General features: G+C 34.1%; 1 protein-coding gene across 1 annotated transcript in view; it reads left to right on the forward strand.

Annotated features, from left to right (window-relative positions):
- The window catches only part of Lrriq1 (leucine rich repeats and IQ motif containing 1), a 134114-nt gene that overhangs the window by 7626 nt on the left and 109451 nt on the right, over positions 1-17037 (forward strand). The window contains exons 4-11 of the mRNA XM_026784625.1: positions 965-1056; positions 2044-2161; positions 3965-4188; positions 6561-6635; positions 9049-9758; positions 9921-10857; positions 15540-15692; positions 16835-16985. Coding sequence (XP_026640426.1) covers positions 965-1056; positions 2044-2161; positions 3965-4188; positions 6561-6635; positions 9049-9758; positions 9921-10857; positions 15540-15692; positions 16835-16985 — 2460 coding nt within the window. The remainder of the gene's footprint in view (positions 1-964; positions 1057-2043; positions 2162-3964; positions 4189-6560; positions 6636-9048; positions 9759-9920; positions 10858-15539; positions 15693-16834; positions 16986-17037) is intronic.

A 17037-nucleotide genomic window follows, 5' to 3' on the forward strand; every position in this document is an offset into this window, starting at 1 on the left:
ATACTGGTGTGAACTTTGTGGATGATCAGTGAGGGTGGTGTGAACTCAATGATGTTGGTGTGAACTGTGTGGATGATCAGTGGTGCTGGTGTGAACTGTGCTGATGATCAGTGATGCTGGTGTGAACTCAGTGATGCTGGTGTGAACCGTGTGGGTGATCTGATGCTGGTGTGAACTCCATGATGCTGGTATGAACTGTGTTGATGATGGGTGATGCTGGTGTGAACTGTGCTGATGATCAGTGATGGTGGTGTGAACTCAGTGATGCTGGTGTGAACTGTGTGGGTGATCAGTGATGGTGGTGTGAACTCAACGATGTTGGTATGAACTGTGTTGATGATGGGTGATACTGGTGTGAACTGTGCTGATGATCAGTGATTGTGGTGTGAACTCAATGATGCTGGTGTGAACTGTGCTGATGATCAGTGATGCTGGTGAGAACTCAGCGATGCTGGTGTGAACTCTATGGATGATCAGTGATGCTGGTGTGAACTGTGTTGACAACTATTTTTGCATCGTTCCTGTTTTTGTAAGAAACCCATTACCCATCCATATTCATGTAAATAACCTCAATGATCCTGTTGGTTTACCAAGTTTGATTTATGTAGTTTCGTTTTGGTGAGGTTACTTACCTATCTCAGTTGAGTGGAGGTTTGCTTATCCATGTCTTTTCAGGAATTGAGTCACACATTATCAAGCAAGAATGATTCTATATGCATAGAAAATGAAACTCATTCTAGAATATGAATAATGATAACAAGATAGAGTGCTTTAGATGATTGCTTTTATTTTAAAATAATGATAAATCTCTTACAACTTTTTAATAATTATTCTCTATTCTGTGGAGTTATTGTTACTGGTGAAGTAGGTTGATAGAAATGAAGATAAAAGGTAATTAAAAGTTTTGAGGTTTTGACATATATTCTAATATTTGAAATTAGAATTATTTTTTTTCTTTTTCTAGGTTGTAGTTATGGTACAGTTTCTAACAGTCGTATGCATTTGAGGACTGGATCTCCAGCTGAATCAAAAGCAGATTCTGAGCAGTTAATGAAAGTATGTATGTGTTTGACATCCAAATGAAAGTACTCACATTTCACATAGGAATTTGTTGTTTTTCTTACATTGAAAGTTAGTTTATTAACTTCAATTAGATGATTTTAAGCAAATAGTCTTTGATTTCATGGTATCCTCTGGCATATTATATAAAACTACACAAATTTCAATCATTAAGGTAGTGATTTATCATAAGTATTTGGGAAATAAATGTTCATATACACAGAACAGTAAAATATTAATCTTGTATTTATCATTTTTTTGGATTAAGAAAATGAATATATTATAGTGCTGATTGTTTTTCTTGTGAAAGAAGCACTTTAACAACATTATTTTAAATACCTCAGAGAATATAGAAAAGTGGAAGATTTTGTATTACTTTTGAAAAAAAAACACAGAATAAAATTTCAGAAAATATCAAAGTCAAGTCTAGCATTTTATGGGTTAAAACCCCCAAAATATGTTATGAAGAATGTCTTTGAAAGACTTTCTTCTTAGATTCAGTTATAATATTGGTCTATTTTATCTAGTTCTGTTCCTACTTTGTAAGAATTGGAGCACAGCTTGAAAAATATTTTGCTTCCTTTTTATTAACCCTCAGATTTGAAGTACCAATTTTGAATTTTTTTTCATTGCAGACATCCTGTTTATTTTAAAGTACATTGAATATATAATTATGTGACACTTAGTCAAAACTATGTGCACAATAGACATTTAAGTACATAATAGTTCTCTTTTTATTATACTGAATATATTAATAGCCTATGTACATGAACAATCACTATAGATATAAAAGATAGAAATCCATCAGTAAGCAAGTTTATGAGAGTAAAATATACTTATAAAAATAATTAGCAATGTATTCGAAAGGATTTACAGTATACAAAATTCTTATTATGAATATTTAGGAATATTAAAATCATAGTTTTATTCTATTTTGTCTTTCTTTAATAATTAAATAATAAAGATACCATTTTAACCTCTTAGATATTATCTGTAATAGAAAAGGAAGAATTTATGAGAAGTCTAACTGACTCTGCCAGGTCTGTTTCTGTCCCTGAGACTGTTCGTCTTGACACATCCATGGATGAATATGTTTTACCAGGTGGGCAATATTCCCAGTTATATTTTAAAAAATTTATGTTGTGTATCAAAGTGCATTGAAATTTTTTCTTTGTGGCACTTGTAAACACACAATTATAAAATTTTTAAAATTTGAAAGTCATTATTTTTCAATAAAATTCCTTCAAGTTGAATTCACTAACACACCAAAAAAGAGTGGGGTGAGTTGGAAGGGAGATGGGTAAGGATGAAAATGATATGAAACTTTTAGTTAGTTTTAAAAAGTCATTTGCCATCATGTTGGCTTCATTCCAGGTAGACCAGGACATTTCAACACATGTAAATCGATATACATACCAGTGCATAAGTCAACTCAAGGATGGAAACTGTATCATCATTTCAATTGATGCTAAAAGGATCTTTGAATGACTCCAGCATTCCATCATAATAAATACGCCTTTGAGACTTGTGATGGAAGAAATTTGTCTCAGCATAATAAAGGCTGCCTATTACAAACTGATAGTCATCATCATGTTAAATGGAGAAAAATTTGAGACATTCCCATTAAGATCATAAGAAGTCAAAGTATCTCTGTTGAACACCCTTTTAATATATAGTTCTTGATGTCTTAGCTAGATCAATCAAACAAAGAATATCAAATAGATATAAGTATGAAAAGAATAAGTCAAAATACCTCTACTTGCAGAATACATGATTCTAAATGAGTGGCCCATAAAGAATGCACCAGAAATCTTTTAGAGGTGACAAACATATTTAACAAAATGTCAGGTTATGAAATTAACCTACTCAAATTAGCATCCTTCCCAGATACTAAGACAGACAAACTAAGAAATAAATGAGGGAAACCATGTCATTCACCACATGTCTTAGTTGAAGTTCCTACTGTTACGATGAAACACCATGACCAAATTCAAGTTAGAAAGGAAAGGGTTTATTTGGTGTATTCTTTCTAATCACATTTTTCACTGGAAGCAGTCAGTACAGGAATCAGACAGGGTAGAAACCTAGAGTCAGGAGCTGATACAGAAGCCATAGAGATGTTTCTTACTGGCTGGTTCCCCAATACCTTCCTCTTTTTGCATTCTTAAAGATTCCAGAACTATAAGGGTGACCCCACTCAAAATGGATTCCCATATCAACACTACTAATTACAAAAAAAAAGGCCTTACAGGCTTGTCCACAGCCTAATCTTATGGGGACATTTTCATAATTACTGTTTCTTCCTCTCAGATGATTTTTAACTTGTATCAAGTTGACATAAAATAAGTCAGCATACCATACAACGGCAACTTTAAATACACGTGCAAAATTCTAAAAAGAAAAATTTAAAAAACACTGAAGAAAGAAATTGAAGAAACCATGTACATAGTAGGTAGCATTAACTTTATATAAATGGCCATAATCAATTAATAGATTCACTATGATTTTCATAAAAATTTCAATGTAATATTCCAAAGAAATTTTTAAAAATCTTAAAATTCTTATGGAAGTACAAAAGACCATTAACCAAAACAATCCTGAACAATATCTCTTAACTCTGTCACTTAACTCCATATTCACAGGCACAGATAAATGCAACATTATTTTAAATTTTAGGGAATATTTTTTAAAGAAGTTATTGGACTTCCTTATTGACAGTAATGGAATTTCCATGTGCAAGCAGTTGAAATCATGAATATGCAAAATATCACAGTTGATATCTATTTACATTTTAAAATGCATTTACTTTGGTAATATGCTTTTACAGTGTAATTATATAGTAAAATAAATGAGTATGATAAGTTAATATCAAGAAGAGTACTTATGTTTCTCTGAATGAATGCAGATGATGCTGATTTGAGTTTTGGATACTTTGAAGTAGAAGAAAGATGTAGAAAGTCTTTCGAAGCTTGGCAGGACAAACAAAAAGAACTCGAAAAAAAAGATAGAGAAACACTCGAAGCTCAGAGTGATATAGAAAAACAGAAATTTCGAGAAGATGATGAAAAGAGACATTGCTGGATAAAACAGTTTGAAGTTGAAAAGGAAAAATTAGAAACCCTTCAGAAGGTATGGTGTCTTTCAACTCTTACTAAGAGCATAGGTACCTCTGAAAAGGTACTAATGTCTGGCTGTGATATCAATGGAGGAAGTTACTATGTGGCTTTTAATCACTCTTGATGAGGAAATGTCTGATCATGATCCATTAGAATTTCAAATGTGAACTTTTAATCTTGGAAGCCAACTGGGTTTTATAGAATTTCAAGGAATATCCTACATAATCTGAAATTTGCAACATAATCTAATTCTTTTCCATAGCTTTTGAATAACAGGAAAAGACAGATCCTTTGAATATATAATGTATTCTTTGCAATGATTGCCATAATAACACATTCTAAAAGACATATTAAGTTAAAGTAGTTCAGTAATTTAAGTGACATTCTCTGCCCTGCCCCTAACTTTAGCTAAGTTTATTCACTGTAGACTGTTCAATTTGCTTTTCTAATTCTTGGGTGTGTCTAAACGTGGTTAGGAGTCATTTTATCACTAAATTCTTTTAGCAATACAGCATTGTTTGATTTCTTCTAGGTTCCTGGCGTATCTAAGCCCAAGTTTTTGGCCTTCCAAGCAGCATGGGGTCGGGGTTTTGTCTAATGGAGTGAACTTTAGCATAAATCAGATATTGATTGGTTACTCCAATAAGCCTTGTGCCACTGTTGTACTTGCTTATCTTGCATACAGGTTGCATTATAGGGTTTGTATTTGGGTTGGTGTTCACCTTTCTCCTACACCACATATACCTTTATATCTCTAGGTATCTCTCTATATATATATGGAATCTTCTACTTTAAAAAGTTACCATACTACCCCTCAAATGACCTCAATTTTAGACAGCTGTCTGCATATCCCCCGCTCCCCCATTTTTCCTCCTCCTGTTAGATCCCTCATTATAGCCTCCAGGTTGGGCAGTTAACAACTATCTATTCTATTTTCCCTTCCTACTTAGATCCATCCCTGCCCCCTGGTGCCTTCCTTTATACCTAATCTATGTGATTCTAGAAATTGTAGCGTGATTGTTGAAGATTTGACAGTTAACTTCCAAATAGAAGTGAATACGTGCCATAAGTCTTTCTGGGTCTAGCCTACCATCTCACTCAGGATGATGTTATTTAGCTCCATCCATTTGCCTGTAGATTTCATGATTTAATTTTCATAACAAGTGACTAATAATCTATTGTTTAAATTTGCCACATTTTCTAATCCATCCAAACATTAACATACATCTAAGCTGTTTCTAGTTTCTGACTCTTATGTATGAAGAACCAACGAACAGGGTTGAGCAAGTGAGCAAAGGTGTCTCTGATTAGTAGGATAAAGTGTCTTTGAGGTATGTGCCCCTTGAGAGATCTTAAGGTATCTCGACTCCCGGCTTTCTGAGAAGTCAGCACACAAATTTCTAAGGTGGCTGTAAAAATTACATTCCCACAAATCCTTGTCAGCATGGGTTGTCATTTGTTTTATTGATATGGCCCTTCTGACTGTTTCAAGATAATTTATACTCACATTTTCCTGATGACTAAGGGTATTGACCATTCCTTAAAGTGCTTCTCAGCCATTTAGTTTTCTCTACTGAACGTTTTCTCTTTAAATATGTGCACAGTTTTTTAACTGGGTTATTTGCTTGATATAGACTTTGAGTTCTTTTATATGTTAGATGTTAGTTCTCTATGATTGACTGATTGTTAAAATCTTTTCCCATATATATCCTGCTGCTTAATCTGAATGGCAGTGTCCTTTGCCTTACAGAAGCTTTACAGTTACAGGAGGTCCCATTTATTCTTGTTCCTAGTGCCTGTGCTAACCAACTTCTGTTCAGAAAATCTTTTCCTGTGTCAATGAGTTCAAGACTCTTGCTCACTTTCTTTTCTGTCAGAGTCAATGTATTTGACCTTAGGTTTAGGTCTTTGATCCCTTTGGAGTTGAGTTTTGTGCAAGGCGTTAAGTATGAATTTATTTACATTCTTCCACATGCAGCCATCCAGTTTCAATGAAATTTTGAAAATGCTGTCTCTTTTCCAATATGTATTTCTGTTTTTTTAAATAAAAAAGTCAGGTGTTTTTAAGTGTGTATATTTATGTCCTGTTCTTCGGTTTGATTCCATTGATCAACATGCTGGTCCTTGTGCCATTACCATGCTATTTTTCTTACTATAGTTCTGTGGTCTGTAGTACAGTTTGATCAGGAAAAGTGATGCCTTCAGCAGTTCTTTGTATCATTAAGAGGTATTTAATCGTTTTAAGTTTTCATTATTAATAACTGATGATGCAAGGAGATTTTCACATTTAATTCTTGTTAATAAGTATGTTGAGAGAATCAGATATAATTAGTATGCTTCTTGATGGTTGAATATAATAATACTCTGATGTTACTCTACATTCAGCAAGATCAGGATAAAATGAATGATGAACTTCATCAAGAAGAGAAATTATGGAAAGAAAAATATAGACAGCATAAGGTATGTATTTGTTGTTTTGCCTTCATATATTGTTGTTTTCCATTTGAACGTTTTATAATATTTGAAGATTTGAAGAAGCCTTACTGTATCTTGACACAATTGTTTGAGTGTATCAAGGGATTTTGAACTTAAGGTAATATAGTTATCACAAATATTTCAGTTTATTTTTGTTGGCTCCCATAATTTTTATAGAACCTTACTTAAACATTTACAATATAAAATAGATAAAATTTTCATTTAAATCTTCAATACTGAATAGATAAATTAATGTTATCCTACTGCTCATGGCTTCCTTTCTTTATATTTTTTTTTTAGTCTTCCCTTTATACACTCCTGAAAAGGAAGGTTTATATTATATGTATTTAAATGCAAAAATCACTAGACATGTAAATAGAAAAATCCTTTGAGTGAAAAGAGGAAAATACATAAGTATAAGTGACATGCCATCCAAATGTTTGATAAGATGGATCCATTAAAGCAACCACAACTCTCATTCAACAGCTGAACAATTAAACAAATGATGTTTAAAAGAAACTTATAATCTATCTCAAAGTAGTAAATATATGTTCTATGAAAATTCAATGTTAACATTGAAATTTCATGAATAAATGTGACACACTATTCAATATATAATGGGGCATTAGTGAAGCAGAAGAGAGTTTAACAGGAATGTCCATAGCGGTGAACAGAAAGAACAGCAAAAATAGGAAGCATAGAAAACAGCCTGGAAAACACTTGTGAAAAGATCTAATACTGTGATAGTAATCTTGAAAGAAGAGAGAGTGTGTGAATCATAAGAGATAAGTAAAGGCATAATAGTCATGGGGGGTTGTTTTTAAATACAGTTCTAAAATAAATGTTTTAGAATATCAAGGAATAAATATCAAGGTTAGTGATGCTCAAGTAGTAAAAATGTCATGCAGAAATAGAGTAATGCAATTAATAATCAAGTCAAGGAACAAGGAAATGTTGGAAGAATCTATAGTAATAACATGTATTACCTTAAACCTATGAACAAATCTAAGACTAATATCTGACTTCAGAAGTAATATTAAGGAAGAAGAAAGGTAGCAATTGAGTGACTGCATGACTTCATTTCTCCTTAGTTTTCTGTAGTTCCTGGGTCTCTCTCTGTTTTGTGTTCATTTGACATTTACTGCTATATATTTTTGGATCATAAAAATAAGTTTTGAATAGGAAATTTTTCCAATTTTTACCAAGCAAAAAAATATTTTATTTTAGTTTTTACTTTGAGCCTAAAATCCAGACCAATTTCTTCTGACTCCTGACAATTCAATGATATGATTAGATTGCATATTTATTTATTTTAGTGATTGCAAATTTTATGGTTAATCCAGATATTCATTTGAAGCCTTAAGATTTTTCACATTATATATTGGCCTGTAAAGTTTTAGTCTTTTTTTTAAACTGTATGTCAAACATTTTGCTAAGTGGTTCAAAATGAAAAAAAAAAAAAACCAAAAAGAATACATGCTTCCATGGAGATTTATGTACTTTGGGTATGTGTGTAAATGTGTCATGTGTGTGTTGAGAGATAGGCTGTAAAGTTAACTCTTCTGTTTTTCCTATGACTGCATGTGTATTAGTATACAGGATATTGTATATTTGTATTTGTATACAAAAATAATTTATAATAGTTTTCGCCCTTCAGTTATGCTCAGATCTTTATTCTGGGATGCCTACTGATCATATGTAAGTCTCTTGTGTTTATCTTTCTTATTCTTTTATTTTGTGTTTATCTGCATATATATGCAGATAAACACAAAATAAAAGAATATATATATTGATTTGAAGTAAATAAAATCTTTTTAAATTTTTTTCCTTAGACCATCAGCCACCCGGACATTCCTTTTTCAATTTTCCTGATTTCTCTTTTTGAGTGAAAAATCATTCTAGTGTATATATTATTCATAAACCTGATCTTTATGTTGAGGACTTAACCCAGTATGTAATGTTATTCCTCCTACTTGTTGACTTGCCCTACCTGCTAATATTCTTTAAAATTTGCTGAATTACTCGTGCCTTTTTACTTTTGTTTTAGTTTCCATTATTACATCATCCATGTCAGGAAGTTGAGTCCCATGGACTTTGGCTTGTTTCTTCCTCTGTGTTTCCTCTATCGTCTTGATATCAAATGCTTTCTACCTGCAGACAATACCTTACTTGTTAACTCATTGGCTCATACTTTAAAAGAGTATTATCAATATTCCAATCTGACCCAGTTGTCTATGTATTTAAAAAAAAGTCTAGTTTCCTATAAAATAAGTGGCTTTTTCCTCAATGAGCTTTATAGCAATTTGACTCTGGATTTAGATTTTGTGTTACGTTTAATCTACTTACAAAATCACCAGTTCAGCTGACGCTCATTACTATTTATCTTACTTTGTTTTAGGAACTCATTAGAAACTTGCATTTACAAATGGAGGAGGAAAGAACACGATTAAGTGAGCTACAGGAAAAAGAAAAAGCACGGTTGCTAAAATTGCAGTATAATGCAGCTGTAAAAATTCAAGCCAAATATAGAGCATTTGTAACTTCCCGAAAATATAGCCCAATCATAAGAGAGCAAATAGAAAATAAGAAAAGGAAAGAACGGGAGTGGAAAGAGAAGGAAGCAAAGATCCGACAGAAGGAGGAAGAGAGAAGAAAAAGAATTGAAGAGGGGCGGAGGATTGAGGAGGAGAGAAAGAAGAAGATGCTCGAGGAAAGAAGGAGGCGGGAAAGGGAATACGAAGAGAAAAAGAACATCCTGAGACAAAAAAGGGAGGAACAACGAAACAAGGAAAAAATGAGACCAAGGGAAGATGCCCACCATCCGACAGTCGTTACCTGTGCTTTAAAGAAGGAAGACAGTAATACCAAGCAGCTAGCTGTCACAAATATGTCAAAGGAGAAGGATACTATAGCCAATGAATTAGCGAATAGCAACTCAAAGGAGTACGAAGATGTTTGTCTGGTTCAGCAGTCAACCAAGAGAGAAAATGTGCATAAAGAGCTTTTGTTGACAGAATCAATAGGAGTAACATTGAAACCAAGCCAGGGAGTTTTGACAGAATTAAAAACAAATGAAAAAAATGGAAAGTTACCAAAAGTAAAAATTAATGAAAACTTACCAAAATTAAAAATAAAGGAAAACTTGCCAAAATTAAAAATGATTGAAAAAAATGACAATGTACCAAAATTAAAAATAAAGGAAAACTTGCCAAAATTAAAAATGATTGAAAAAAATGACAATGTACCAAAATTAAAAATGAATGAAAAAAGTGAGAACTTACCAAAGAAGCAATGTTCAGAAAAATTGGCTAACCAAGAAATTAACTTTGAAAATATAGACCAAAAATATGAATTGAAAAACTCAGACCTGAAGGAAAACGTCAATGCACAGTGCCAGGAACAAGAACTAAAGCCTCAAACTCAAAATGAGGAAAATGTAGAGCATGCCACAACGGAGAGTGTGGGACAAGAAACTCAAATAATGTCTGAACACATGCAAGAAATGAGTGAAGAGGTCAATAATGGAGAACAGGAAATCATAACAGATAATCAAGAGAGACTGGCTGAAAAGATAGAAAAAACAGACACCACAGAGCAAGATGGATCAGTGCATGAGGCGAATTATTCTTCAAATATTCCCATGCAAAAAGACCCACTATCACTATTATTTAAAAATCCAGAACCTATAGAAAGAAATGTGATGCGAGAAGACCAAGAAATTGATTTTAAATCAGGAAGAGTTGAGGAAATCTTAATAGGTAATGTGCTGACTTGCGATTCTGTCATCATTACCTCAGACACCCTGGTGCATACAGAAGACAAGACCAACCAGCAGAGCTCTGTCTCAAGCAAGCTGACTCCCACTGTAGAGGCTGGCAGTCACAGTGCTAATAGCCCCTTGGACACTGAAGAAGGGGACCCTCCTAAAGCTGAGATTAAAGACGTTCCCGAGCAATGGAAGCAAACTAAGGCTGAAAACGATGGTGTCCTGGCCTGCTCTGTGTCACAGGCAGCCATTTTATCTTCAGTTGAGGAAAGGAGATTAGCTTGGATGAAATCATTTAAACCTTGGTCTGAAATCTTCGAACAAAGTCAACTCAAGAAAATCGTTAAGAGAAAGAGACTTGTGAAGTGTCCAGCAGATACAATGCCTCCTTTGGATACATCAGCCATTCTTCAGAATGGCCCTTGGAAGACTTTACAGCAGGTATTTATAATCTAGCAATAATATTTTTATGTTGAATGAAAAGTTAATTTTATAAAATGTGATTTTGCCTTTCATTGCTTTCATGTGTAAGAATTATGCCTCTTCGTAGATGACATTACAAAAGACACGCTGCCTTGTTTCAGTGGGCTTATATTTTTAAGATCTCAAGTACAGTTTTTCAGGACCTTACCCACTTCAGCAGTCTAAAGAGCTTTGATTTATACTTTTCAGTTTCTTGAGTCCAGATTCAAGGCCCTGTAGGGACATCTGGAAATTATGGTTGGAATTATAAAAAGACACAGTGCTTTTGCTGTTTAGGAGTTTGGTCCAGATTGGGGCAAACACTCTGCCTACATTCATATGAAAATGGTTACTGCAGTGAAAGAGGTACTAACAGGATGGCAGGCCCTAGATTTCCCATGTGGCAATGTTATGTAGCCATATGCCATATAGCTGCAATATACGGAGGCTGGAAACAGCATAGTTTTCATTAAGTGCTACTAATTGTATTTTATGGAGAACACTACATCAAATGAACTTGACACAGAAACCTATGTATAAGGAATTTTGATTATAAAATGCTTCAAACAAGTTACAATTTTTATTTAACTGAGGCTTGAAAGTCAAATATATTTAGTAAAATTTTTATTTTATATATTTTATAATTTTAATATTAGGAATTATGTTTATAGCCGCCTTCTATCACTTGTTTCTTAGGATAGATTGTACATGGTGAGATCCAACCATCACTGAAGCTAAAAATCAAATTCCAGGCAACTAATGTTGGATACAATCCGGGTAGATATTTAAAATCATAAGAACCCTGGTTTTCTTTTCTTTTTTTTAAATATTTATTTATTTATTTATTATGTATACAATATTCTGTCTGTGTGTATATCTGTAGGTTAGAAGAGGGCACCAGACCTCATTACAGATGGTTGTGAGCCACCATGTGGTTGCTGGGAATTGAACTCAGGACCTTTGGAAGAGCAGGCAATGCTCTTAAACCACTGAGCCATTTCTCCAGCCCCAAGAACCCTGGTTTTCAAGAGACTTTTGGAATTCTATTTTTGTGCTATAGAATATCTAGGGACACTGGGCCCTAAGATTATGTATCACACATGGAAGTTGATTATGCTCAGAAGAGAGATACAAGTTCCATCCATCAGTGTGGAGGCAAGCTCCAACACATGTCCAAATCAAAGCCCTTTTGTGTCTCAGTTGGAGTAGGTGGTTGACTTCTGGCATCATGTCCTCAAAATGGAATGGAAGGACAATTACCAATAATCTGATAGGTGTCACTGGATCCTCACCCTGAGACAAGTAGGACCTGCCTTGGTCTCTATGAGGGTCCATGGTTCTGAAGATTAGCTACCTCAAAGGACACGAATCCCTGCATCATGAGGGTGGATGAAGAATGTCCTCTTATATAACAGAACAAGCCTATAGACAGTAAGCTATTCACAAGTGACCCCAATCTTCTACAGGACCTTTTCATTAAAATATTTTATCACTTCATGGCCTTTTTTGACTTCACATTTATTTAAAGAGAAAATTGACAGCCTCTTGCCATAGCACACACACAGACCTAAAACCTTCCTCATATCCCATGTACTGGGATCACAAGCCTACAGTACTATTAATACTTGTCCTTTTTATTGCTTTAGGGTGGGCCCTTGTGTATGCCACTCAAGTCTTCTCTGATCGAGCTACCCTCCAGACTACATTTTTAATATGGAAATTTTTTATATAGACAGTTGCCCAGACAAATCAAAATACTAATAAACAAACAGGGTTTTATTCACTTGGAAGTTTTTCATTTGTCTAATATATTTGACCAATAATTATTAGTGAGCTGAACAGAAAATGGAGCCCTTGTCCCTATGGAACATAAGTAAAGAAATGCTCCATAAATTTTGGCTGCTGTAAATAAGATTTCTGTGAGTTCTGTGAGAGGAAAATAAATTAGTTGAGTTTGTTGATTTACTTTCTTTGTGTATTCAGAATTGACCTATGCTAGCAAGAACCCTACAACTTAACTGTATGCCTTGCCCTTTGGTAAGAAAAAAATATTTTGAGACAGGGTCTCATGGAATTTCCCAGGCTAGCTTTGAGTTCACTGTGCAGCCTTGGTGAAATAAATGTGTTATGCTCCTGCCTCAACCCTCTGAGCTTTGAATTGCAGGGCTATACCACCATTTCCATCTGGTGATGAGGTTCAGAAGAGACATCTCAGGTGACGAAAATCAACATAAGAAACAAGAGTTAGAACTTACTGAGTGAAGTTTCGTCTGTTTCTTAGTCATTGACCATGGCTCCCAGCTCTGTGCAGCTACATACAGATCTCTGTGGTTTTTCACTGTTTTTACTTGGATGACGCTGTTTCTGGGCCCATTCTTTCCACGGTTTTCTTTCCCCAAGTTTGTTTCAGACTTTTCGTTATGATAACTGTGACCATTACTTGCAAAAGCTACCCTCATGTACATGACTGAGAGCTAGCTACAGGTGACACTTCTAGTGGGGACTGCTTTGGAAATAAAGCTTAAGTTAGAGAAACCAAATTATTGGCCCTTGTTACTAGCTGGTCTCTTCCCTATCAATGAGGAGAGTACTGACCTTTCTCCTGGATGTGTCTTATTGCCAAGTCCTGTTCTTTATTGAGAACTCCTGTCAGTTTCCTCAAAAGGGAAATTAGCTCTCTTTATATCTTTTAGAGTGATGCTTTGTCATCTGAGCATCTCCTAAAATGTGAATTAGGTCTTTTGATTAATTGATTGAGCAAATATTACCTATTATTGGAGTCTCTGAAGTGATGGCTTAGAACTGGTAGATAGGCTGATTCGATTAACTGTGGTCCCCAGGACTCTAGCATACTTTCTCTGGTACTAAATATACTGACCCAAACTACATTTTTCTTTGAAGTTTCAAATGTATTTTATAAAAGTGAAAAATATGTCTTAAGGTGTCATAGAAATACTGAGATACTACCAAATACTATTTTTGTTTCCAGAAAGTTTCTGTAATTTTTCTGATTGACAAGTAGTTTATCGTAGTGTTTTATTCATCCATGGTAACTTTCCTACTTTGATTCTCTAGTCATTTAGCTTCACAACTCTGTGCCTAGCCTGACCATAAACATCACCTTTGGAAGGTTTTTTTAAAGTGATGGGGGTAAAGGTTAAACATAAGGATAATTCATAATTAAATCTCTAAAAGATTATAGCAGTCTTAAGTAATATATATATGCATGCACATATATAAACTTTATATATATAAAATAGTCAAGAAAATATGTGATTAAATGAAAAATATTAATAATTATGATGACAGTGAATTAATAATAGGTTCCATAGATGGAACAGTTCATCCTCTGACTACAAGAGGTTGAGACACAAAGCTTTCAAATATGTGTTTCTATTGTTCATAGCGGGAAAAGAAAATATGACTACTATAAATATATTTAAGTTTTGCCACAAGTTGAAACAATTTATTTTTTTAATTTTAGAGCCATTCAGTCAAACTCCCTTATGCTCCAACTGATGTTTTTCAAGCTGATTAAATAGTAATGGGAACATATGATTAATAATTCTGTATTTGCCTGAATTTGAGCGATTTAAAGCATGTAACTTCTATAGTGTATATGTCAAACAATAAATAAGAACACTATTTTGATGTTATAAGTTTAGAAAACTTTAGGTTGGGGTATAGGATACATTCCTATATCTTGGAATTTTTTTTAATGTTCAAAAAAGTGAAAGGTATATTGTTGAACTAACCATAACAAGGTGCCAACATAACTTTCATTCATAAATTGTAATGAAATAAAACCACAGAAATTAGAGAGCTTGCTCCTCATAAGTAAGTAAAATCTGACTGTGACTACATAGTTTACTGAAATAGGCATGTTATCAAATAAGGCAGAATAATTGTGTCACGGCCAATTTACCTTCATTATAACATAGCTTTCTGTAATTGTCAAATTTTGAGTTATTCAATTCTGAGTCTAATTGTTTTCATTTTCTAGTGCATGGCCAACTTTCTAATTATAGAATTTATCTGTTTGCATTCAAACTCAATAAGAACTGCATTTGCCATTGTCACTTAAGTGGATTTTCATTCCTAAAAAATTTGAAAGATAATTGGTTGCATGAATTGCTTTAGATAATGAATACTCAGTATACTCTGAGATGATTATGAAAGTAGAATCTTTATTTACCTAAGTGTAAGAAATATGTTATTACTTTTGTTGGTTAAGCAAGAAATGGGCCAAATGTTGTATCTTTATCAATGTTTCTCCCTGTCAGAGATCCAGGAATCTCAGCTCTACTGTCAGACACATAGCATAGACCTTTATGATATAGTATACAAAGAAAAGTATTTCAAAGTCTGAAAACAACGAAAATTTGCTAAAAATTAAGAAGAAACTTAATAAGGGATTGCCACATTACTTTCAACTTGAATTTACCTTTCAACTTGAATTGATTGTGAATGATTGCATGAGTTATCTTGCTATGTTGCAAAAAAATGAGACCAGATAGGTAGAATAAAATCGAGTTCTTCAAAAAAGGTAGGATTCTACATATACAGTTACTTAGGGGAATTTTTGAGAACTCTGCAAGGCTAATCTATATTGTGCTGTTCCACAGTGTTGCTGCTCATCACAGTCTCCTTAAAATCTCTAGGTCACAGCCATTACATTCCAGGATTTGCCCGGCTGTAGCCTCTCTACACTGGCAGAGTGCCCAAATCTTCAGCTTCTGTCCCTCCGACGCTGTGGCTTAACTTCTCTGCATGGCCTGAACCACTGCAAAAACCTTAAATACATTGATGCGCAGGCAAGTTGCTTGTTTTTAGCATTTGCCATACAATAGATACTAACTAGCTGCATGTTTCGATTTCAGCTATGGTGATTTTGAAGAAGTAAGAAAATAGCGTGATGCATGAGGTTTAAAGCAAGCACCACGGCCCTAAGGGAACTAAGTAGATAGGCTGAGGATATTCTGAGCCAGTAGTGAATGGTTTTGCTTTTTAAATGTTGTGGTGACTGTAGCAAATGACAACAATCTTTAAAATAATATTATAAAAGCATCATGCGATTTCTTGTGATTCTGCAGCCAAGCCTGGCTGAACATTTTATACCACGTAACTTAGTCTCTTTTATAATTTTCACATATTAGCTGGGTTGAGAAGATCCAAAAGGCCTACTTTTTTTGGCTATTGATAAGGAGGTCTCAAAGGTTAGACCATTTTGTAACTGTTAGGGGTTCTTTGTTTCCAAGAGTGGGCGTTCATCCAGTCATCAAGCGCCTATGTCATGTCACCCAGTGTTTCATTGGCTGAGCTGTGAGTTCATGTGGGAAGTGCCGATACTGGGTTGTCTGGTTTCTACGAGATTTTCCAGCTCATGTTCCTTCACAATCTGCCACCCAGTGTCTTCCTTATGATTAGAAAATAGGCTCATATCCCAAAGACCACAGAATCTCATTAGTTAATGCCATCAGTTCATAAACTTTGCATGGTGGACGAGCAGCTTCTCCATGCCCTTCCTGAGATACACTTGTGAAAGCATGGTCCTTACAAGTCAGAGAGATGCACAGTAAAATGAGAAGTACCCCCCCCCATCTACTCAGGAATCATGGTGACCATGGACTCAGTTAATTACCACAACCTTTCCCATCTGAAAACACAAACAACATAATTGACTAATATTCCACTGTGCTTATTTAGGTTGTTCAAATATTTTTTGTATTATCTTCTATATTTTTAAAGACTATTAAGCCAATGTAAAAATAGCTACTACTTTGTGTATTAATTTTTCTTCTTTATACTATAGTTATTTGCATGAATCATTTAGAAATTAGAGACTTATATATCGATTTAGACATTGTATCTCAACCTTAATATTTTGAAAGGATTAAGTATTATATTGATAAAATATTGAAATAAAATTATTGTATTTGCTCTTTCTCTGCTTTAGGAAAACCACATTGAGACTATCAATTGTGAAAATCTGGAAAATCTCTGTGTCCTTCTTCTTAATAATAACCTGCTGACATCTATTCATGGTTTGGATGGATGCACGAGTATACAAAACCTCGAACTTTCACATAACAAAATCACTCGAATCAGTAAGATCAATTTTAATATTTCAGCATTTATTTTCCATAATTGTATTTTTTT

This window comes from Microtus ochrogaster, chromosome 24 (assembly GCF_000317375.1).
Source record: "Microtus ochrogaster isolate Prairie Vole_2 chromosome 24, MicOch1.0, whole genome shotgun sequence".
NCBI classification, from domain to species: domain Eukaryota; kingdom Metazoa; phylum Chordata; class Mammalia; order Rodentia; family Cricetidae; genus Microtus; species Microtus ochrogaster.